Below are 26,112 nucleotides of genomic sequence, written 5' to 3' on the forward strand. Positions count from 1 at the left end.
TATTTGCCCAACACTATACAAATATCCTTGAACAAGGGCAATAAATAAATAACGTTTAAAAAGGAAGTTTTACAAATATTTAATTATTTCAGTTTGTATGAATACATGTTAGTATGCTTACAAACACACATTCATCAGGTTTGGTGAAGATGGCCACCACAGAAACATCTAGTCCACTGTTGATTTTTTAAAATAGAAAAAAAAAAACGTAGTTAATATTAAGATGCATATTTATATTACAAATTATATATACATATATATGCTAAATTTAATGTTACCAGTGAATATTGCATCTCATTAAAGTTCATAAAATAAGTCAACAACAAAAAATACAAACAAAAAAAAAAAAAATAAACAGTGCAGTGGTTCTCCTTACCAAGTCAGGAAGAGAACTACATCCCATGACCAAAATGCATGTACTAAGCCAGGTAGTAGCTAGTACACAAGATCTGAAGGTGTTGGAGACAGCAAAGCAACGACACGTTCAAGCAGGAGCTGTAGCAGAGGACAAAAGAAGATAATTAAAGCACTAAGATACCAGAAATGTCAGATCAATGAAATACTTACTATAGCTGAATGGAGCATGCATTGTGCTGTAGAAAACCAAAGGCCTTTAGAGAGCTGGGAGAAGGCAGAAATGATGGCAAAGACAATGATGATGACAACGATAACAATAACAACAATTACAGTGCTTTCACAGCTATTTTTGAAAGTTAGATCAATTAATATTGTTCAGTGTGGTGCAGAAAAGCAGTAACTTAAGAAAGAATAAGTTGCTGTGAGAGTCAAATAGAACAACAATTAAGTACTTAAAAGGTATTTTAACATATTTGCAAGATCGCATATTACTAAAAAGACAGGATATATCCCTTAGTACAAAGAAATTTCCCAAATTTTCAAACTAACATGAATTTATTGTCTTACAATGAGAATCCCTTAACAGTAACAATTCAATAGCAAAATGGAAACAGTATTGTTACATTTCCAACAACATAGCTTGAGTCAAAAGGCCACATAAAAACTCAGAACTATGAAATGTAAGTCAATATTAACACATTTAATGCATGAAACATTAAAAAGTTAACTAGGATAAATATGTGTCATGTGGAAAATACACCCAATATTAACCATATTATTATCATTTTTCAAGTAAGTACAGAGGATAATACCTGATATATTTTGACTTTATTCTGGGCTTATCAGCAAAGTATACTGTTCACTATACTTAATGAAGTAGGTAAGAATGAATCCCTCCAAGACTATATTTATTGGCATAGGAAAATAGAATTTAGAAGTTGATAAGTATGAGTTATGCTTGACTTCAGACCTCAAGGCTATGACCAAGATCTGCAGTTAATGTTGTATTAACCTTTTTGATATTAAACCTACTCCAAACCACCTGACATACTAATTTCTAAGAACTATTTGGTTGTCATAAATATTAGTTTAACGTATCTATAAAAGAAGTTAATTATTTTACAAAGTCCTAAATTGTTATTTTTAAAATTGGATGAATCTATTTCAACAATAATGTGGCAGTGAAAGTGTTAAAACTGTGTTGAAGATAAGTGTTTCTCAAGGAAAATCAGTAGAAACATTTTAAATTTGTGTAATGAACAAGAATTTTAAATTCTGAAACAGTTCATGAGTAAAGGAGTGTGTTACAACTTGATTTTCTTTTGAATTAATAACATTTGTACTTCATTTGTATACATCTACTCCAGTTTCTGATTTTTATGGCTTAACATGAATAAGGTCTTCATTAACTGAGTAGAAATCAAAGAACCCTTTTAATGATAAAATAATTTCTCTATTGAGGGACCACAATAGCTCCAGATTCAGTAGTTTCAAGTAGATGAATAATTAATCTTCTACTGTGGAGAATGTCAGAGACATCATTCCCATTCTTGGTGATTAAGCGAATTAAAGCACTGTACACTTAGGTCTCTTGCTCAGAGACACATGAAAACACCAACTGTGAAACCCTTAACAAATGAAGTTATAATCATTTACCTTTATATCTTACATGTAAGATTAGACAAGGGATTTTTACAGTAATTATATTGATACTGATAACAGTTAAAATGCTCAAATCGATACTCAATAGAAAATCTTCATTTAAAGCATATCAAATTCTAATTGAATTGACACACCAAACATTAAGGACAGATACTGCCTTATATTTGACAGCTGTGTTTGAAATATCAACAGTTCAATATTGCAATAACCAATGAAGTTCACTTAACAATAACGTTGTCACTTTGTCACACTCAAACATATCCTATACTAATGATTATCAAATAAATTTCATGTTAAAATAAAGCCAACAGACTACACACATATTTATCTAAAAACAATGGTTACCTGATATTTGAATTTTGATTTAAACTGAAACTTGTGCAAAAAATAACAATACTAACAGATAAGGATTATTTTGATATTAAATATTTATTTCATATATAAGCAGAAAGTCTGAGATTTACAGTGGAGGGGAAATGAGATGCAATATTTATGCTTAAGCCCTGTAAATGAAGTGATTATAAAGGTTGCCAGTCCGGTTTACCAGGAGTTTACCTCAACCTATGGTAATATCAACTTTGTAATATATATATATTAAAAAAAAATTTAGCATTCAAGGTTGCTTCTATATTTATGCAATTAAAGTGCTCAACAAATTGCGAATGACATTTTTAAATCCTAAATTGTAAGATATCATACAGTAGATAAGACCAGATATAATGTTAATCATATGAGGCTCAGCCATAACATATCACATATATTAATATCTTTAAATTCTGGGAACTAGATGTATTGACTGCCTTGCTCTGGGTAACAGGTCTGTTTAAGCAGAACAAACCAAAATTATTCAACATACGAAAAAAAAAAATTCTAATAAACTTTGTTGTATATGTGAACATGAATAATTTAGAAAGATAATTACTATAAAAGTAACTTATATAATGAAACAGTTAAATTTCAGAAACATTTTCTTTAATTGAACCAACTAAATAAATATGCATGCATTTTTATAATAAAAACAGGCACAATATTAGTTATGCACGTGCTGAACCATACATACTCTGAGCATCACTTATTGAATGATATACTATGTTTTTTTTTGTTTTATTTAACCATTATTTGAATGAGTGTTACCACGATCAATCAATGTTACATGACAAAATATTTTCAATGTAGATAGAAACCATGAAAAATAATGTTGCACACAACTACTTAATATAAAATCAAGTCTGACACACCATTCACGAGGACTTAAAAGCACCACTATTAAAGAACATCTAAACACAAGAAGTTTTTTTTTTATCAATAAACTGAATAAAATAGATAACCTTATATAGATAAATTAATTTCAGCTTTATCTACAAGGTTGTTTCAATAAAAGTATCACAGAGGCACTAAATAATAACAGACTTCTCTATGTTAATAGAATAAATGGCTTTGAAAACAAGTTATTCACTTGAGAAATAAGAGTTGTGACACTAAGCATCTAATGCCTTGCTCAAAAATTAGTTACTCCACTGCAACATATAGTATCTTTTTCCAAGAGACAGAAAAAGCCTCTAACAATTCACTAATTCAACAACTGCAGACACTATCAGTAAAATTCCCAAAATACAAGCACTAAACACAAATTAGTGCTCTACACAGAACCAGCTAGAAATCTTTGCCCTTAACAAACACTGAATTGTTATTGGAACATCAAAGAAGACTCATCTTCATGTAGTGATTGAGAGGATGATACTGTTCCATTTCTTTTCTAAAACTCATGAAAGATTTGAGATGAGCTTAACAAATTTAAGAAAGACTACATGCTCATCAGCTATTTGAAAGCCTTGACTATATTTCATCATGTAATTTTTTACGAGAAAAGCTAGACCATTGACAATTAAACGCCTTTTCCAAGAACACAATCCAGCATATTGTGAAAAACCAGACTCTTTTTTTTTTCTACCAGCAATGACTTTTCCTTACTGAAGACTTCACACCTAATAAATCATTACTAAATTGCAGTTTTCATTTAAGCTTACGTCCTTCAGTTAAGTATGATTTTTCACTTGGCCAGTTTGCATTATGAGTAATATAATTATATAAGTATAGGTAATGCAGGTATGGGGAAAATGGTTAAGAAGTTCACTTAACAAGTTTCCAGCTTCAATTCTAGTCTGTGACACTTTGAGCAAATATCTTCTAATATAGCTAGGAGTTGGCACAATGTTAGTGAAAGTGAGTAGATAGAAACATGTACAATATTTTCCCATATTGTATCAAATAGTTAATCAAGTTTAAAGAAGATATGGTATAAACTCTTAATAAATGTGTAATCTGAGCTATGAAATATCAAAAATTGTGGCCAAAGGACACAACAAAACAGAAAGAATATGAACTCACAACTGATGACTTGATAAAGCAGTAACTTGTATTTACTTAGTCTTTTTTTTTCCACATGTGCAAATTTACATAGTATTTGGTAAATAAAGTTTATCTGTATTGTTATTCTAAACCTATCAAAACCTATATCAATTCACACCTCCCTTTTTACTGTTTGACATCCACTTTCCACCTAGAGTAGGAGGTGTTGCTTTTACAGTTGATTACTTGTACTATAATCGACAGTCAGTCAGCTGTGAAGAAGGAATGAAACAAGTTTGTCGTCTAAGCAAATTGTGACAAGTACAATTATGTGCCCTGCACAACATTACAATATAATTGCTATAATAGTAACATTTGGACAGTTACTTGATCACAAATCATACAACATGACTGATAGATTCTATGGTAGACTTCAGTTTCTGTAGCCTGAAGTAAATAAAACAAATGGTGAAAATGCTAGTTTATTAGATAGTAGATGAAGCTATATGAAATGAGTTAATGTAAAATCAAGTGTGCTGACACGAAACATATACAAACATCTGTAGCAGGTTTGAGCTCAAGACTTTGCAGTTCAATAATTGAACCAATTGGCCATCTCAGTAGAAACAGCAGGAAAGCAGATTCCTTAGATTAAGTTTTGACCACTAGTAGTCTATGCCATACCTATAAAATCTCACCTGGTGACAATAAGATGGCTTGATGTTTGTTACTTCCAGATATATTGAAAAAGAGATAGAGAGAAAGAGATTCTGAGCAACCCAAGAATGCAATGAGAAGCTTGCCCGAGGCATACATGATAGCTAGTTATTATTCTTAATGTAATAGACAGCGACTGTATCAATGTACTTATATATATATATATATATATGTACAACACAGACACACACATAAACAGAACAGATATGCACACACACACACACACAATATAGTGGTCAAATAACTAAGATGCTCAATTGCTGATCCAAAGGTCATAAAACACTGTAGAAAACATTACACTTAATTCACTAATGACAAATCAGAACTACTGGACTGCTGATTAAAAAAGAGTCCACTATATCTGCCTATATGAAAGATACTATGCTCACTTCATGGTTAACAGCAGGATAGTTAGTGAATGTCAAGCTGAGTTTGTGAACCACTGTTTTTTGAATGAAACTTTTTCACTCTTCTTGTGTTATTATAATGCCCTTACAATTCTAATTTCTAATGCATAACTCATGAAGTTGGGTTGTGTATGCATGTCCTGCTGCATGGAGATAAATAGTTTCAATGGAACAACTGTGACCCATTGGATTAAAAACATTATTTTATAGAGCACTGCTTCATATTAAAAAACATCACCCCCACACACAAAAAAAAATAAAAATTGAGTGGCATTACAATCTTGCTAGCACAGGCTAAAGAGAGAGCTTCTACATGATCCTTAAACTTGCTAGAAAAAGCAGCTAAATCTTCAAATCCCATTCTACTATTTTCAATAAGGACAAATTAGATAAGGTAGACCTAAATGTACTATGTCCGATTAAAGGACAGTTTGGGTGGTAGACTCAATTTGTTGCCCACTTTAATCCTGGCACCTGACTCTGTTGAAAGATTTCAGGCCAGGTCTCCAGTTTGAGGATAACTTCCTCTTAACAGTCTTGGAGAATGATAAAAGACAATAGGTACTACCCTTCTGTTTCTGACTTAACCACTGAAAAGAGTCTACCCATGCAAACATGTAGCATATAAGTAAACAAGGAAACCTTGTTGAAGTTGCCTGATGTGGTAGAAATAGCAGCCAAATCTCCCTCAAATCACACCCTACCATCTTAGAAAAAAAGAGATGTTGGATAATATGGTACTGGGTTCCCAGCACACTGGAAAATGGTGGGATGGTCAAGGCTGGAATACTTTTGATCATAGGCTGAGACTTGGAGCTAAATAACATACAGAGAGAACGAGGAATACATTGACCTATCATATTACAAAATCTTGTCTTTTTAATTTTCATCTGAATGAAAAATATTTAAAATAAAATAAAAACAAAACAAGACAGAATGATATATAAAATAGAAGTAACTATTCATTTACATTATTGGGTTATTTTAACAGTTGTTTTACAAACACTCTTGTAATTTAGCTACCCAATACAAGAGCTGGGAGAGTAGTCTAATCCCATCCCACTCTACCAATCTCTCACCACTATTTTTTTCCACACAGCTTTGAAGTACTTATTCTATCAATCTCTTTTTGCTGAACTGTTAAGCTACAGAAACACAAACAAACAACAGTTGTCAGACGGTGGGGGACAAATACATACATAGATACAGATAATGAGCTTCCACATAGTTTTTTCAATCAAATTCACTCCCAAATCATTGGTTGAACCAGGGCTGTAGTAGAAAATACTTGTCCAAGGTTCTGCACAGTGGAACTGAACCTGAAACCACAAGGTTATGAAGTGAACTTCCTAACCAGACAGCCAGAGTAAGAAAGTCTTGAAAAATCCAGGTTTCTCTCTAATTCCTGGTTGAATACATCCTCTTAACACTAAGTAGGACTCTACTCCGCAATTTTCTATTTCTCACCCGTCTCTGTGATGCTTTGACACTCACTACTCAAATAGTTAAGTGGAGTGAAATGTTAAGTATGGGATAAGTCAAAATAATTGAGCAGACATTTTGGACAAAGACACTATAATTTAGCAGAGTCACTGTCTTTCTCTTGAATTAAACTGGTTTGTTCACACCTACATCACCAAATATTATTGTTGGTCTCAACTCTTCAAAGTTTCTGTGAAATTAAAAAATAAATCTGCCTTCTGCTGCTGATTATTTCTCTTTTGTCAGATTATGACTGAATTATTTAAATTTTGCTGAAATGTTATCAGCTACTACTACTAAGTCTCACCAACCCAGCTGAACTGTTTGGTTGGTATGTTAACCCTTTAGTTACCACATTTCTGTTGAAATACACTGCCTTTATTTTAATTAATTCTTAAAATAAGGAAGAATTTAGTATAACAACATTGTCATTATTTGAATTTGTTTGGAACATAAAACATGAAATTTTGGTGATAGGTTTTAATGTAGATCACTTTAAAACAAGAAATGTGTATCAAAGAACCAGAGGTAGCCTCAAAAGACTTAATAATTGACTTGGTGAGGACTGATGATGAGCAACTGACCTTTACCGACCAGTCCAAAACAAAGCTGTTTTACCTTGTATCTTAAAATAAGGACTAATAACAGAAAGAAAACTTGGTGGAAATGTTGAGCAAATTTTCTTATTTGGCATAACAAAAATATTAAGGACCTTTTGTAGCTCAATAATATAATGTATTAATCAATGTTGCATTGTAAATTAAAAAAATCAAAATATTAGGTTAATAAATTCAAAGAAGAAAAAAAAAACATTTAGGTTGTTAAACTTTCAGATATAAATTCTATGAATTACAAATCAATCCATATGCAACAAGAGTAGATCAATGTCTTGATCACCAATTCCTGTTACATTATTTGTATAATTTATCAACATTATAAAAGTGAGATGCTAAGTCTGAACTGTAAGGTTATTACCTTACAGTTCAGACTTAGCATCTCACTTAGTATAATTCTGATCTACGAAGACTGGTGGCTTAGCTTAATTAGTAAAGCAGTATCAAATTGTCTTTATCTTTTCATCTCTTTGGTGATAATAAAGCAATCACAAATCAGAAGATACTATCTTCCAAAATTTACTGTAGTGTAACTCTGTTAGAAATTCTTACTCTTTAGTTATCATCCTGTGAAGTGTACACATATTAAATTGTTTAAAATTTTGTTTTTTTAAATTACTTCTATACAAGTTTTTCAAACCCTTATTACTGGATGAAAAAAAAACAAAAAAAACCTTACAGCAAAATCAAAGAATCCTTCGAAGGACCACAAAATTTTTATCAGTTTCAAGTACATGAATGATAAATCTTCTACTGTGGAGAATGTCATGTGAGATTCTTCACAAACATGATACCTATTCCTGGCAACTAAGTGAACTAAGGCACTGTATGATCAAAATTGTTTAATGATACAATGGGAACAAAAAATTAGCAAAAGGAATTTAAACCAGCATAGTATAAATCCAAACTAATTCAGTCAAGACAATTATTCAAAACAGATATCTTCAACTTATAAAACAGTAAAGATCACGTTAGAATAACTATTTAACTCAAGTGAGATTTAAATTAAAATTCATAACTATACATGAAGCTCCCCACTGTAGTCAAAAACAGACTCTTTTAGAGCCCACAAATAGCTGAATATGGAACAAACATAAACATTTTGTACAAATAGTTGAATTTAAATTGATAAATAAGCATGAAGTCAAAACAGAAACCAAAAATGCTGAACATAATCTGTTAAAAACAATTGCATTAGATGGTGCAAGCATTTTTGTTTGAATTACTGAAGCAAGCAGCTTTCTAAAAGCAAAAAGCTCAGCAGTGGGAAGTTAATTTGAAAATATCTGAGATATTTTTGTTCTAACTAATCAGAAATTGAACAAATTTAAAACAATCCAACCTCAATATTATATTGTTTACATATATGTACTTCAGCTGGATTTAAACTCAGTAACCTTTATTTTTATTTAGAGCCCCATAATTCTACAGTACTTGGGCAAAATCTAACAGAATAAGTCGAAAGTCTTTTCCATTAAAATATATTCTTGATTATAGATTAAACTTCACAGATCAAATCCACTGTCCTGTATAATTCGTTTTATGTACGAAATGCTGTCTTATTGAATAAATTTCTCTAATATTTATTCAGATTTTACAGTTAAATGTAATTTAAAAATAAGGAATACACATCTTTTAGATTTCAATTTGTAAAGTATAACCAAAGTTGGGGTAAAATAATTCCAGAGAACTAGATTGCTTTATTTACTATGGGAATCTTAATTGCACTATTAACATACAGGTTTGCTCCACAAAGAAAGCTTGTAATCACTATTTAGCTAAACATTCTATATTCAACATATAGTTTCTCAATAATAGGAATATGTGCTCAGTTACCTACATATTATACTCCAGTAGAATTAACTATTTGCAGTGATGACAACTACCGAAGAGAGAAATGTCCTTCAATAGCATAACCCAACCCAACTTATTGTGACACTAGTAGTGATAGTATTTTAAGAAAGTCTAATAATATGACAATATTTTATTTTTTGGAAAAAGATATGCTGAAGGAAAGTCTAAATAAATAATATGCTTCATTTCAATATTGACTAAACCAAGAAAAGGAAAATTTAATATCATTCAAAATTTCAAACTGGTTGAAATGAATTTTTCTGTTCTTTACAGAATCTCAGTTTAAAAAGTATTTGAAGCATACCATTTTAAACTATACAAAACATAGCAGCAGCAGCAGTAGTAGTAGTAAAGCATGAATGAGTACCAGTAACATAAGTCGATAGTTTTGAGTGGTAATTTATTTAAAAGTCCTCAGAAGAATGCAAGACAATTTTGTAAAACTCTTATCAGTCCTGACCAAGCAGACCTATAACCAAAGACATTTCAGCTGCAACCATCCTTTTTTTTTCTAGGTATACTGTAACCTGCACTACATTAAGTGTTGCATTCTTTCTTTAAGACAATAGAATATGATTTGCAGAAAATTTGGTGATGTAACCACAATGGAAATATCCTGGTGAGATTTCAAGTCAAAACATAAAGGGATGTAACTAAATATGTAAGACACCTAATAATAATACATTACAGTAATCATTATCATTTCAATAAACAATGTTTGAAAAACATTGTCTGTGCCAATGTACTAATACAAAACAACCCAGTTCTGTTCAAGCTTACTGCAGTTGTTGTAAGAATGAAGAGAAAACTTAGGATGAATATGTTATAGTAGATGATGAAAGAAAAGATGTTATTTGTTAACTGCAGATTCATCTGGTCTATGCTAGTATGGAAATGAAACTAATTATATCAATGATTAATGATAGCAGCATACATTTTTAGAACAGTACTTTCCCAACACGAGATGATAATCAGAACATCATATTGAAAACTCAACACCAAATAATGTAGAAAAGAGTGGATAGTCAATCAGATAACTCTATTACAAGTGTAATAACAGTTCTTTATTGACTTCAATATGATCTAAATCTAGAAGACTGAGAGACTGAATTAAATAACAGAAAATATGAACCTTCAATTTTATGACACAATTCTTTTTTTATAATGAGGAATAACAGTATATTTACAAGCATTATTTTGCTGAACTGAGAAAAAGCTGACATTTCTGAGTACTAATGACTGAAATTAGAATGGAGGCATCTGATTAAATTTGAAACAATCCTAGTAAAACAAATTAATAGCAGAAGAAATCTAAGGAAAACTAACAAAAAAATGTGAAGAGGGAAAAACATTATCATTGAAAATTCAATAGTTTCACATATAATACTAGTTACATAAAAGAGCCTATGCACTTATATGCATTGTGCATACTTGCAAATGTGTTGTTTGCTGTAACAAGGAGCTAAGATTGGTAATTGTTTCAAATACAGTATATAATTAATATTTAATTCATGATGTGAAAAGTGCATAAGTTTTCCAAGCTATTGAAAGGCCAGCATAACCTAATATACAAGACTATATTTAAAATATAGAGTGTAAAGAAATTAATCAAACAGTAAAAGTTTATCAGTCTCTTTAACTTGTATGAACAAATGCAACAAGCAGTAAATGACATTTGCTAAATTTTCTAAGGATTATTCAATATTATAAACAATAAATCCATTACAGGCAGAGAAGCTACATGATCTAATCTTTGCAACAGCTCACTATTGGTTGCCCTATTTCGTGTTAAATATATGTATTTATACTAAAACAAAAATGTTGGATTATGAATGCAATGAGATTTATTGTCAGGATTTGAAGTCACCACCTAATGAATCAAATGCTATTTTACCATGGATGTTAAGTGAGTGAGATGCAGAGTAACGTGATATGTGTGTGTAAGGGTACCAAGGCATCTTAAAAAAGAAAGAAACACTGAATCATACACTGTATGGAAAAGAAAAACTGAGATGGACAGAGCTGGATTGATTGAAAATTCTAATTTTTTCCCCCAAATATGTATCATATGTTTAATACTAAATATGTACATATAGAAAACAAATAACCTTTTACAATTTATACTAACTAAATTGATGATATGAACTATTGTTTATTGGTAATAAGATCTATTCACTTTGTAAAATCTTTTTTTGCAATATTGACAAACTTTTATGTATCAATATAGTAAAAAAAAAAGTTAATCTCTAAACAATATAAGAGGAACAAACTTCATTGTTTTGAGTAATTTTTGACAGGCTGTCCCCAAGTAATAGAAGTATATTTGCAAACTAATCTATAAGACCACTAGTCCCTGACATTAAAATAACCATTCACTCTAAGGTTTCTTTTAAACAGCCAATAAAATTAAGTGAAATAAATTTCAAATAACACAAAGAATAATTAAAAATACATTTAGGAAAAAAAACCCCATTCCTATCTATAAGACACTCCCATACGACAAAGGTCCTTCAAACAATACAATTTAAAAGAATGTATACTACCACTGCTGCGACTACCACTGCTATACCATAGTTATTGTAATACAGAAATACTTGTATAGTTAGGATTATGTGGCCAGTAGTCTTATCTCTTGTATTTGCATTTCAATTGGTATACTGGTGTGTAGTGTATTTAAATGGTATAGAAGTTCAAAAATTACTCAGACCAGCCTTCTCTTTTGCGTTTGCATTTCAACTGGCATATTCACTGAAAGTTGTAGGTACTTACAGTCTGGAGAAGTAACAGAAAAGAATGTTGAAACTGTGACTTGCACTTATGGTCTAGGAGTTCAATCATACCATAAAGCTATGTGCATACATAAAAATGTAGTGCCCTTGAGATATACTGATAAAATCTGGAGGGATGAATGTTTTTTTGTAGGTCTTGATGATAAGTATTAAGTTGTTCAATCAACTGCATTACCTGCTCATTGAATTAGTAAGTGGCTGAGCATTTCACAGAATTGGGTAACCTTAATATAATTCTCAGGCAGAATTAGAGTGACACAGTGTATGTAAAAAAGCTGTATCTTTGAATTACAGGAACAATCCATCTGATGAGCTTCCTTACAGTTTCTGTCTCTTCAGTTGAACTCACAATGCATGAGACAACCTGAGGCTACAAAAAATGATATATATCCAAGATGCCATGCAGTGGAACCAAATTTAGGATCTTTTTCATGGTTGTGAAATGAACTTCTTAACCATTCAGTCATACTGCATCTACACTTATATAACTGTGCCCTTCCTTTAAGATAGTAAGATGTGATTTGGCTGCTATTTCTAACATGTAAAGAGTCATTCCTTTGTTGACTTGTACTAATTCTTTGTAGTTTAGATATACATACAAAAGAAAGATTAATGGTTTGATTAATCTTTTACTACATATTTAAATATTGGTGTGCTGAAGTGGGTGACACAGTAGAACACTTGTTTAGATGTCTCGTATTTACATATCTTTCCAATGAGTTCAAATCTGCAGGGGTCAACTTTGTCTTGTATCCTTCAATGTGTTAATCAAGATAAATACCAGGCATGTACTGGGGGTCTGTCTTATGCATTATACTTCTCCCTCTACAAACATGTAGCTTGGTGTCAATGTAAAACAGCTGAAATTACCATTGTCTCTCATTCTTTGAACAATTTAAACAAGCAAGAAGAGATGCAGGCACACTTAGATGAGAATCTATTAGGTTTCACTCTGTCAAAAAGAAGAATCAAAACTGCTTTCATAATTAACAATTTCTTTCAAACTGAAGCTGTAATGTGCATATAATACACAACAAAACATATAGACCAATTTTACTATGTGTCACAATGCATATGCCACTGTTTGTTTTTCAAAAATATCTAGTACGTTATTTTTAAAAATTTCTAACTGAAGGAGATAAAACAGTGTTCCTCAGACTTTTTTCGCGCCAAATTGCAATATCACCCACCTATCGACCAAAAAATGCTCCATCGCTCACCTGTGTAAAAAAAAAACCCCCCGACACAAAATCCTCTAGCCACACCACTGTATCATTTGACACACACACTATATCGTAGACTCATTGCCCTGTTAGTGCCGTTTGTACTAAATATGCGGTTGTTTACAAATCCCTTATTGTGGGTTTAGTTTTGCCATTAGTGTCAATAAAAGTCTAACATTAACTCTATATTTTTCAGACAGATTAACTTCTGAAAACTTGCGCTTTCTTTTACACTGATCGACCTCAAATAGATTGCTATACCAATTTGGAATATTCAGCGCAATAACATCTTGAAATCGCTCAACCATGTTATTGTGCAATGATTGTAAATAGCTGTGATATGTAGTTAAATCCTCATCAACTAATTCATCTTTCAAAGAATCAAGTTTTGAAATGTTAGTCTTATACAACACCAATTTTGAAATGAAGGTAGTGATAAATAATTTACAAACAATTAGAGTTTTTCTGTTTCCTTGCAATAACTTATTCAAATCATTTAATATTGTGAATATATCACAAAGAAAAAAGATAGCGCACCTTGCAGCCATCAATGAAGCAGATAGTGGAGTATCTTCAAAGAAAAATATGATTATATGAAATAGTACAACAAAGTGTAAAACACAGTTTCCTTTTGACAGTCACCACATTTCGGTATGGTATAAGAGTTTAATATGGTCCTCATCATTTCTCAGACAGAACGCTGGAGAATATTAATGAGCTGATGTTTGACATTGTTGGCCATTTCATCGATGCTTCAAGAAATTGTGTTATTATTATTAAGTGAGATCTTCTTCATAATGTTATCGGGTTTTTTGTGCATAATGGTGGACAAAACCTCTTCGATAACTGGCCAAAGTAATGTTTCTCCAATTGTGTGAAACTTCCCAGACTTAGCAACAAGCAATGCAATGTTTTTCAATGCAATCAACCCGTCATTTTCCTTTTTACTAGTTTACTGGAATAGCGTGTTGAACGTTTTGTATTTACTTTTTGAAAGAGGAGCTCAGTTGCAAAAAGTATGATAACCGCTTGTCCTTCTTGTCAGAATGCTTTGCATCAAAGTGATACTTCAAGTGTGAAAGTTTCACTGCTTCATTGGTCAATGTCTGATGGCAAAGTAACATTGGTAACTGACAGTTCTGAGGAGAGGGAATAAATCCAAACAATAAATAATCACTACTCTATTGTTGACAAATTTCTTTGACTAGAGGCATCAGTAAAGTGAAGATGTGAAAACGAATTTCTACAGATGGTGTCAGAAAGACAGTGTGGTATTCCCAAAGAGAAGCCAATAGAGCAGAGTCAGATGACATGTCTTTACGGATCTAGTTTGTTTCACTACCAGTATTTCAAAAATTAAAGTTTATCGAAAATTTTAAAATTTGGCACATTAATGTACCTTTCTAAGCTAAATTGCTGGAGTTTTTGTCAACATCCTGAAATTAGCACTTGTGTTTTGATATGAAACCATAGAATTATACATGACATATAACCCCTCATAACTTTTTTATTTTTCGGAGTTTTCAGGAAATATTTACAAATTTGAAATTTACACGCAGGATTTCATACGATTATGCCCCCCCTCCAAAAACTTTGTAGTAGACTGTGATTTAAGGCCTAGGCCTATTTGGCTGCTATTTTTAGCAAGCCTGACAACCATTTCAATGACTGTGACAAAAATATTCAATCGATAAACAAGTTCGCGTTTTTAATAGAAAGGGACATCTCATGCGAGTGCATCCTTATTCTAGGCATGCCTAGATATCAGTGAATGCAGACTTAATTTCTAAAAATTCGTCACCTACAAAATGTTCCTATCGCTCATCACCCACCTGTAAGTTGAAATTGCCCACTTTGGGAAGCTATGAGATAAAAAGTTAAGCAATTTATAAGAAATAGCAGACATGGTATTTGGAATAATATTTTTTTTTTTTTAATATTAATACTAGGTACTAAATGTGTAGAGCAAAACAGTATAGAACCAGCCACAATATATACCATACAATTATTTTAGTACTGCAAGAGGGATAAAAAGTAAAGCTGAGATTGAATTCAGAAGATACAAATAAAACTAGATACTGCAAGCATTTACAACCTAATCAAATTATAAATTCAGATTGTAAGGGAGAAGAAATCAGTTTGTGAACTTTATACATAAGATTCAGGGTCTTTCTTTCCATCATCATCGTTTAATGTCCGCCTTCCATGCTAGCATGGGTTGGACGATTTGACTGAGGACTGGCGAACCAGATGGCTACACCAGGCTCTAATCTGATTTGGCAGAGTTTCTACAGCTGGATGCCCTTCCTAACGCCAACCACTCCCAGAGTGTAGTGGGTACTTTTACGTGACACCGGCACGAAGGCCAGTCAGGCGGTACTGGCAACGGCCACGCTCAAAAGGTGTTTCTTAGGTGCCACCTGCACGGGAGCCAGTCCAGTGGCACTGGCAACGATCTCGCTCAAATGCTTTTTCACGTGCCACTGGCACTTGCGCCAGTAGGGCAATGCTGGTAACGATCACGCTCAAATGGTGCTATTTACGTGCCACTGGCACGGAAGCCAGACAGCTGCTCTGGCAATGATCATGCTCGGATAATGCTCTTAGCACTCCACTGGTACAGGTGCCAACACGATTTCGATTTCACTTGCCCCAACAGGTCTTCGCAAGCTGTGTTTAGGGTCCAATGAAGGAGAGGTTGGCATGGGTGCCAGTCGTCGAATTTGGTTCAATTTCGATTTCACTTGCCTCAACAGGTCTTCACAAGTGGAGTTTAGTGTCAATGAAGGAAAGGTACGCATAAGTGGGCTGGCTACACCCCTGGCAGAGGCCTTGGATTATGGTCTCACTTGGCTTGCCGGGTCTTTTCACGCACAACATATTTCCAAAGGTCTCGGTCACAAGTCATTGCCTCGGTGAGGCCTAATGTTCGAAGGTCTTCCTCTTCCACAGATTCCCTCAACTGCTAGGGTGTGGCACTTTTTCACACAGCTATCCTCATCCATTCTCACCACATGACCATACCAGCGCAATCGTCTCTCTTGCACACCACAACTGATGTTTCTTAGGTTCAACTTTTCTCTCAAGGTACTTACACTCTGTCGAGTATGCACACTGACATATTACACATCCATTGGAGCATACTGGCATCATTCCTTGCGAGCTTGCACATGTCCTCAGCAGTCATGGCTGTTCATACACATGCGTCATACAATGTGCCTTTTACTCTGAGCGAGAGGCCCTTTGTCACCAGCAGAGGTAAGAGCTTTCTGAACTTTGCCCAGGCTATTCTTATTCTAGGAGCTACACTTTCAGCGCACCCTCCCCCACTACTAACTATGTCTAGTTTTTCTCCCTGGAATGTGGCAGAAGTTGTTTTCTGCACATTTTCAGTGTTTATTGCACCTGAACATCTGCCACATACAAAAACTAACTTCCTAGTTAGCCTTCATTTGATATTGCTGCACCTGTTATGTGTCCATAGCTTACATTGGGTACATCTTATAGAGTTTCTACCTACGCCTTTTCTACAGATCGAGCAGGGCCATTCAAATCTATTGAAAACTCCAGATTATGTAAATTTCAATACTTTTTCTTTCTACTTGTGTATGTAATATTTCTACTTTGTTTAAAACTAAACTTGCATTTTATTCTCCTTTTTCTCATAATACCAATTTAGTTCACTCAAAGAATAATTTGCAAATGTTAGCTAGTTTATACAGAAAATTCTACAGTATGCTTAAGGCAGCAAGCAGCTAGTTAGTTACATGGAAAATTTCATCATTACCCATTTGATACTTTGCTCTTTAATAATGACAGTTATTACACATCCTAAACTGAGAAATTATCAACCTGTAATTAATCTATCAGAATAGAGATATATCTAGAAGCTGTACCATTGTAATTTCTCAGGAACTGGTTTGATTTAATAGCTAATCCATTGTTTAAGGTTTGAAAGTTCATGGATTCAAATGACCTGGTTTAACCTTTATCTATATGTGTTTATCTATGTATGTGTATATGCAGGGAGGGGAGGGGATAATACAAGGTAAAAAAGACTTCCAGTTTAGAGGAAACAACTGCCATTTTAGTGAAGTCAACTTTTGTAAATCAAAAAATTATAATAATGTAGACAGATAAATACTTCACATTTTTTGTCAATGCTTGGCTTAAAGCCACATTTAAAAGTATAAGTCTAAGAACTACTATCAGGAAAATTTAAGTGACTTAGACCCCTCGATTAAAGAAAGCAAGTAATGCCTTGTTTCAGTATTTTTAATTTATTCATCCTTGAATTTGTTAATTCTTCTACATTCTTATCTAGGTGACATCTTATGTGGAAGGTCATTTAAACAAAAATATCTTTCAGAGTACATTGTTGTGGCTTGAGTGGTTTAAACTGTTAACATTAACCAATGTCTAGAAATATGAGCCTGTTTATTTCAGTCTAACTAGGTAGAAATAGTTCCAAACTCACAACAGAACACATTCACGAAACTGAGGCAAATAGCCAAAAGCACATAGTCAAACACTGATATTTGCTAGAGACCTTTTGTTGTTTCTTTGAGCAGGAGACTTAGTATATCTTGTCTTATGAATTAATTGCAAATATTTTAATGTAAATGATATTAGACATCATAAGCACCAATGAAACAGAAACAAGAAAAACAATGATGCAGTTTGTCACCTGGCAAGCAACAGATACTTGATTTGCAGTTCTTTTCTGTCTTAAATTGGTGTATATATCATTTCCTAGCTGTTTGGAATAGGCACTGAATTACTTGAAAATGATATCTATGCTAGAGAAAACTCATTTAAAGCCACTGTTGATAGAGATATTTATCACCACAGCCATTTACACAAAATAAAGCATTCTCTGTAATTAAAATGCATTAAATTACATACACATAATTATATGAGGAGGTGCTGAAAAGTTCCTGGCTTTGGGTAAAAGAAAATACGGGAGGGCCAGTTATTTTATTCAACATACTTCCTGCTCAGATTTACACACTTATTGCAGTGGTCCTTCAGTTTTTCTAAACCCTGTAAAAGATTTTGGAAAGTTGGGCTTCCAACCAGGCTTTTTGTGATACCCTTAAAGCCAGGAGCTCATATATCTTCATAATCATTTTAACATCCACTTTTCCATGCATACACAGGTCAGAATTTTTTCCTGTCACCAACCCATACCCATTTCCAAGCTAGGTAATATTTCCCCCATGGTTAGACATGTTTTTGCAAACATTCATTTACTGTACTCATATACACACACACACATATATATTCAATGGGCTTCTTTCAGTTTCTGTCTACCAAATCCATCCACAAGATTTTGGTTGGTCTAGGGCTATAGTAGGAGACACTTGCTCAGGGAGTGTGCATGCAGGGCACTTGAGAAGCCAACTTCCTAACCACACAACTACACCTGCACCAACTGTATATTATATATGTATTATTTCCATTAACAACTCTTTAGATTTTGTTACTCTTAACTATTTCTCTCTTTCATGTTCTCTTCCTCTCACATCCCTTCATCCATACTTGCACTCATGTGGGATAGCTCTGAATACTCCCTACACTAATGGTCACCTACCTTTTTTGTACCATGGACTGGTGGATCATGTGCATAAAAAAACACAATAAAGTGCATAATTTAATTATTACATGGATAATATAGATATAATGCGAAAATACCCAGCAGATTGCGATAATCAATAAAATAGACACAAAGACACAATCCTTGCAATAGAAACACTCCTCCTCCTCCTTACCTGCTCCAAAGAAGGCCAAGGTCATTTCATCTACAGGGAAGATCATGGCCTCATTGAGAGGTATTGTGCTTACTGACTACCTTCAAAAGAGCCATACCATCAATGGAGAAGGTTATGTCTACTTGCTGAGGCATTTACAAAAGGCTATCAAGACCAAATGTCCAGGAAACTGATGAAAGGGGTCTTGCTCCATCAGGACAGTGCTACAACACAGAAATCCTTGCTTTCAATGGCAGTGGCTTTGAACTGCTTGATCATCATCATCACTCTCCCTATTTTCTTGATTTGGACCCCATCTGACAATCATCTGTTCACCAACATGAAAAAACACTTGGCTGAGAACTAGTATCACAGTGATTGATGGCATCATATCTGCTGTTGGTGATGTTTTTGACCAACAGAATGAAAGCTTCTTCACCAATATTATTCAAACACTGCAACATTGATGGAAGAAGTTTGTGGACTACAAGGGGAGGACTAAGTTGAAAAATAAACTTCATTTGTTCATATTCCATGAGAGTATCTTCATCAGCCTATGGATTTTTCAGCTGATCCTTGTAAAGCTTAAATACTAACAATGTTTTGTGTTTCTTACACACACACAAAACAATCTTCTTTTAGTTTCCATCAATCAAATTCACTCACAAGGTTCTTGTTGGCTCGCAGTGGGACTGGATGCAAAATCATGTGGTTAGCAATGAACTCCTTTTATGCCTGCATCTATTATTAATGCGTGTGTGTATGTGTATGTATATTGCACTTTGATCTTATCCACACTCATTCATACATATACATATTATACATGCATACACACACGTTGTTTTTACAGGTCCAGTTATGGCTACGTAGTTAATAAGTTTACGTCTCAACCATGTGGGTTTGAGTTCAATCCCACTGTGTACTCTGTGACACCTTGTACAAGCATCTACAAAACCCTAGGCTAACCAAAGCCTTGTGAATGGATTTGGTAGATGGAAACTAAAAGAAGCCAGTTGTGTACACACACACACACATGTACACAACAGGTATCTTGGGAGTAGATGCATATCTCTTTGTTCTGACATCACACAATAGTTGTAAACAAGTGGCACCATCATAAAATCAATATTGTTTCTTTTTTCAATCTAACTATAAAAACAGTCCAGCCATCGGGAATAATTGTTACATTACTTGATAAAGGCAAGGGTTAGCAACAAGGATAGTATTTGACAGTAGAAAATCTGATTCAATAAATTGTCTGACATGTGCAAGCATAGAAAAGTGGGCGTTAAAACAAATCAACAATGCAAAAGGTAAAGAAGCTAAGCAGAATACCTCCACTGCATCTGATTTGTTGTCTCACGTTCCAGAGTTCACAGCTTGCCATGTTCAAATTTGTCCATGTCTGTACTGGTAAAAAAAATATAAATTAGCCCTAGTTTCATTTACAATACTGGACAAAGGTAAATGTGGGGAGAGGGGAGCTTTGTTTTGGTATCTGTTAAGGCAAGCACTGGTATTTATGCACAGTCTTTTGATGTTACCTTTTTTTCAAATTTGCTTAACTGTGTAGTTAAGAAGTTCACTGAACCCAAGGTTCAGTCCCACTGCAAGGCAACTTGGACAAGTGATTTCTACTATAGCCCTAGGCTGACGAAAGCCTTGAGAGGATTTGGGAGATGGAAACTGAAATAAGCGGATCACATGCAAATGTGTGTGTGTGTGTTCATGTCCCCTTCTCTTGACATTGTGTGATAGTTGTAAATGAGTGTCACTGTTATACAAGCAGAATCATTCATTTCCAATAGTCTGTGAAAACATATCTGGCCACCTATTACACAATCAAAGGCTATAGTAGAACGTTTGTCAACTAGATAAGCTGAAACAGCAATCCAGCTTAATTAAGGACACACACATACCATGATTAGAATTACATTTGAATTCACAACAATGTAGTCAAAAGTCAAATACACTGATCTCACATCAAGCCTGAATAGTGACTGTTCTTTTTTATGTAAATTATCCAGTATAGGTTAAGTTTATTTTATTGCATTTAAAATAAGTATATTCTATGTAATTTCAATGTTTTCCAGACATGTCAAAAGTAAATAGACACCATCATTTTTGATAGATTTATTTCTCAAAAGAAAATGTTACTTGATGCATTTTAAATACTTAATCTAGTATTTAGTAGACATGCCTTGTGCATAATACATTAACACATTTGAAACACCAAGTAGGGTTCACACAGATAAAATGGTATAATGCGGAATGCCTATTTACTTTTGATGTACACATATATATATGTATGTACCCCTTGTCTTAACATCATGTGATGATTGTGAACAAGCATCAGTCACACAAGCAATGTTGTTTGTTTCTAGTTTCCCATGAAAAATTTGTTCATTTCTTTCCATTGAATTAACATATAAATTTTTTTTTTATTATAGTGTTTGATGGTTTTTATTTTTGGAGTTGTAGTCTTCTATACTTCCTCCACAACTTTTGTTTATCATTTTTGAAATTTGAATAAATTTTACCTTTTCCAGGCACGACAAGTTGAAAAATAGTGAACATTTTTGACACTTGCTTCTCTTCGCTTTCAACTGAGGTCCCAAAACTGTTTGAGACATTTGTGCAGTGTATGGAAAAAGTGTTCTTACCAAAAGAACTGCACAGAATGGTTTTTGCACTTCAAGGAGAGAAAATTTGATTTCAGACTCTCTCCATTCAGTACAAAGAAGTTTGATTGAATGAACCACCCAAATACTTGGGTATTCACCCAGCAGATGGGATGCTCTCATGATACTGTTGCCCATCTGATTCACTCAATGGATAAGGTCAAAAACTTGGTGCATGGTGCCAAATGCCTTAAACAAAAGAAACAAACTCCAGTGCTGCTCCATTCACTTTGTTTGCTTCACACCAGGTTACTTGAGGACAGAGATTTATTTACCATATCATTATCATCAATGAAAAATTGTCTTGACAACAATATAAAGCAGAGGAAAGAATTACTGAGTCCCAACAAATAAGGAACCACTCAAGCCAAGCCAGAGCTGCATTCCTGCGATCTGTGTTTAGTGGAATTGGGAAAGACTAATCCACTACAAAATGCTTGAAAACAATAAGGTCAATGCAGAGTTTTATGTTCATAAAATGCACCAGCTCAACATGGGAATCCAACTGAAACAACCTGACCAGCAACACTGCATGCTTCTTCAACACAATGCTTGCCCTTACATTGCTAACTAGACCAAAAAATGCTATTCAAGGACTCCGCTAGCAAGTTCTATCACACATGCTCTTCTAAAATAGCGCCCTTAGATTTTCCACCATTGTTGGTTTCTATCCAACAGTTTGTGAGACATTTTGTTCAATAATATGGGGCTGTAAACAAGGCTTCGTGAATACTTAAAGAGAAGACCTGGTGATTTCTACTGTCATGGCATTGACAAGAAGTCGTGAACAATGAAGGACAATATATCAACAGATTTGTTAAAATTGTTGATGAAAAATAAGGATTAAAAGAAAGGCTCATTTCTTCATGTCTGCCTTTGTATCATCTATCTGCGCAGATGTTTTATTGTCCTCTATTGCATTTTTGTTCCATCTAATATATATATATATATATATATATATGCACAGGAGTGGGTGTGTGGTAAGAAGCTTGCTTCCCAACCACATGGTTCCCGGGTTCAGTTCCACTGTATGACACCTTGGTCTTCTACTATAGCCTCGCCTCAGGCCAACCAAAGCCTTGTGAGTGGATTTGGTAGACGGAAACTAAAAGAAGCCTGTCGTATATATATATATATCTGTGTATGTCCCCCACAACCATCATTTGACAACCGAAGTTGGTGTGTTTATGTCCCTGTAATTTAGTGTTTCGGCATAAGACACCGACAGAATAAGTACCAGGCTCACAAAGAATAAATCCTGGGGTCGATTTGTTCGACTAAAGGTGGTGGTCCAGCATGGCTGCAGTCAAATTACTGAAACAAGTAAAAGAATATATATTCAGTGTTTTCCACTTATATATAAATGGAAAACAGAGAGATTGAAAATAAAGAATATTCCTTATTCTAAATGCAATTAAATTATTTTGGAAAATACAAATTTACATAGAAAAAAAAAAGAGAACAAAGAGTCACTATTTAGGTTTGATATGAGAGCAATGTATTTCACTATTGACTACAATGTTGTAAATTCAAATCTAATTGTAATTATAATGTCCTTAATTAAGGTGGATTGCTGTTTCAGCTTATCTAGTTGCCAAACATCCTATTACAGGCCTCGATTGGGTAAATGGCATACAATATTATAAAAATTTCAAATTTGAAAACAAAGTGACAAAAAAAAAAAAACCTGCCCAAATACCGGTGCTTGCATTAACAGATGCCAAAACAAGGTATCTCCCCATCCCCACATCCACTTTTGTAATGAAACTATCGTTTTTCTTTTTCAATAAAGACATGGGCAAAGTCGAACATAGTAAGCTGTGAACTCTGAAACGTGAGACAACAAATCAGATGCAGTGAAGGTATTCAGCTTAGCTTCTTTATTTTTCGCATTGTTGATTAAAAAGCCCCGGCGCGGGCACAAGCCAAATTGATTGTTGAAACCGAAACAAAAAAACAAACAAAAAAAACATTAAAAATTACATCTAAAATGGAGGGAGATTTTCAACAGTAAATTGACAAAAGTAGATATTATGATGTATAACCGTACACCAAGTTGTTCTACTATGTTTGTATTGGAAATACAGAGCAAAAGAATCGAAATGATGGCGTTGAAGCTATTTTGCATTTGCTTTAAGAGGCGTAAGTGAAGCGATTCCAATCACGAATCGAAGCTGGAGAGCAAGGGTTTCAGTTGATCGTGGTCTTGCGACCAAATTTACTGCGTCTCACACATTTGCAATACGCGTATTTAATATACATACATCCACGTGGGAGAGAGAGAGAGAGAGAGAGAGAGAGAGAGAGAGAGAGGGGGTGGCAAAGGTAAAGTGAAAATAGATCAGTATGGTGTGAAGAAAGAGCAGTAAATTAGAGATAGTTGTTGGCTTTTGTAAGAAAGTGTGCAGCAGGGAGAATATATACAAGGTATGTCGGGTGGTAGAAGTTTCGCGCGTGTGTTAGGCGAGGAGGCAGGCAGCACATTAAAAAGCACCTCTAAAAGTTGTTTATCGGTCGGTTGCTATAAGAAACAGCTGGACGCCACCAACAATGAAAGATTTGGTTCTTCAGCCACAAGGAAGGGATGGGAGACACCGGCTTATTGGGAAGTGAAATAGAGAGATAGAGAGAAGTCAGTAGGGATTTTGAGGCAGTGGTGCTGGCGTAGCGTGCAAATACAGCTTAGAGAGGACAATAAAACAATGACTAAGTTAGGCACGCGCACCCGACACGAGAAAGAGAAAGTGGTTGACAAGAGCAGTTAACTGGAGACAGGACAGCACGGATTACTGCCAAGGACGGTTTTACACATGGTTTACAACCACCAACTGCAACAATAAGCATATACATGCGAGCCAACGAGGGAGCTTCTATGTTATCGCTCGGCTTTTTAAATATATAGTAGCCAAATCACTCTTAAATCACATCCAATCATCCTTAACAGGGAAGAATATGTAAGATAATGTACCTCGATCATGTATGAAATTAAGCAGGATAATTGAGTGGAAAGCCTTTGATCAGAGATCTACTCAGTCAGAGCTTATCTACAACTAATCAACAACGCAAGCACAAACATATTGCACAGGTCACAAAAAGAGAGAGGAAAAAAAGTACCATCATTTATATAATACAAAAGCAACGTGTGCACGCGCGCACAGAAGTCCTTTTCAACATTTTTTGTGTGTGCCTTGCATGTAGAAACCAAACACGAGGATATCAATGAAGCACACACGTGCACATACACAGTGTCTCCAAGCATGAGAATTAAGCTATAGCTAAACTAAGATCGGAATATTTGCTGTGCTTTACCTATCATCCTTTCGGGGTCGATTAATTAAGTACCAGTTACGCATTAGGGTCGATGTAATCGACTTAATCCCTTTGTCTGTCCTTGTTTGTCTCCTGTATGTTTAGCCCCCCCCTCCCCGTGGGCAATAAAGAAATAAATATTTGCTGTGCTTTCTGCCAGATCACTAATTAATCTGGCTAGTCCGATAGGGGGGATTCTGGCGGGTTTAATAACGACTCGAAACCTGCATCTGCCCAAACTTGTACAGGATTGCACACCTTTGTCTGATGAGATTTAACGAAGTTTTTTTTTCTCGCAAGTGTATGTGTAAAATTTAGTTTAATAATAACAGTTGGTGACTGCAACAGAAAGTTAGTTAATTAGGATCATTGTTGACCAAAGCAAAGCGGAAAAAAATGTGAGAACACCTGGGCACTATAACATATGGACTTTGATAGCATGACAGGAACCATTCACAATAGCAAGGAGCTGAATATATATATATATATATATATATATATATATATACACATACTTTGAAAAAATTAGAAAGAAAGAAAAAAAAAAGCATATTAGCAAAAAATTAAGTTTGGAATGGTATATATATATATATATATATATATATATATATATATATATATATATATATACACATATATATACAACTTCACTTTTCTCATAAAAATAAAAGCCTTATGGAAGTATACATGTGTTTATCTGGCACCATTTTTTAAGAATGTACATCAGAGTGTGTGTGTGTGTGTCTCTCTCTCTCTCTCTCTATATATATATGTATGTATGTATGTAAAGCATGCACGCAAGAACGAACAAGTTCGAACCTGTCTGGAAAGGACCTTAACTAGCTCGAGCAAATGGAATTATCAACTATCCCCCACTCTCTCAGCAGCTGTCTGCCTGTCTCTTTAGCCCCCTCTCTA

At 34.1% G+C, this 26,112-nt stretch overlaps 1 protein-coding gene across 18 annotated transcripts in view; it reads right to left on the bottom strand.

The window, feature by feature from the left end:
• Positions 1–26,112, bottom strand: part of LOC106870734 (DNA-binding protein RFX2) — a 75,272-nt gene that overhangs the window by 47,038 nt on the left and 2,122 nt on the right. For 4 of the 18 annotated variants that reach the window (XM_089350904.1, XM_089350901.1, XM_089350898.1 and 1 more), the window contains exons 2-3: positions 20,540–20,609; positions 377–495 (exon numbers count right to left, since the gene is read on the bottom strand). Coding sequence is in view for 6 of the 18 variants with exons in the window: in XM_089350894.1 (XP_089207020.1) it covers positions 20,540–20,550 (11 nt within the window). In the remaining 12 variants the exon portion in view is untranslated. Of the gene's footprint in view, positions 1–376; positions 496–20,539; positions 20,615–26,112 lie in introns of all 18 variants that reach the window. The other 14 variants (XM_089350903.1, XM_089350900.1, XM_089350895.1 and 11 more) reach the window with 4 other exon arrangements.

The sequence above is a fragment of the Octopus bimaculoides genome, chromosome 4 (genome assembly GCF_046866305.1).
Source record: "Octopus bimaculoides isolate indiv1 chromosome 4, ASM4686630v1, whole genome shotgun sequence".
Taxonomy (NCBI): Eukaryota; Metazoa; Mollusca; class Cephalopoda; order Octopoda; family Octopodidae; genus Octopus; species Octopus bimaculoides.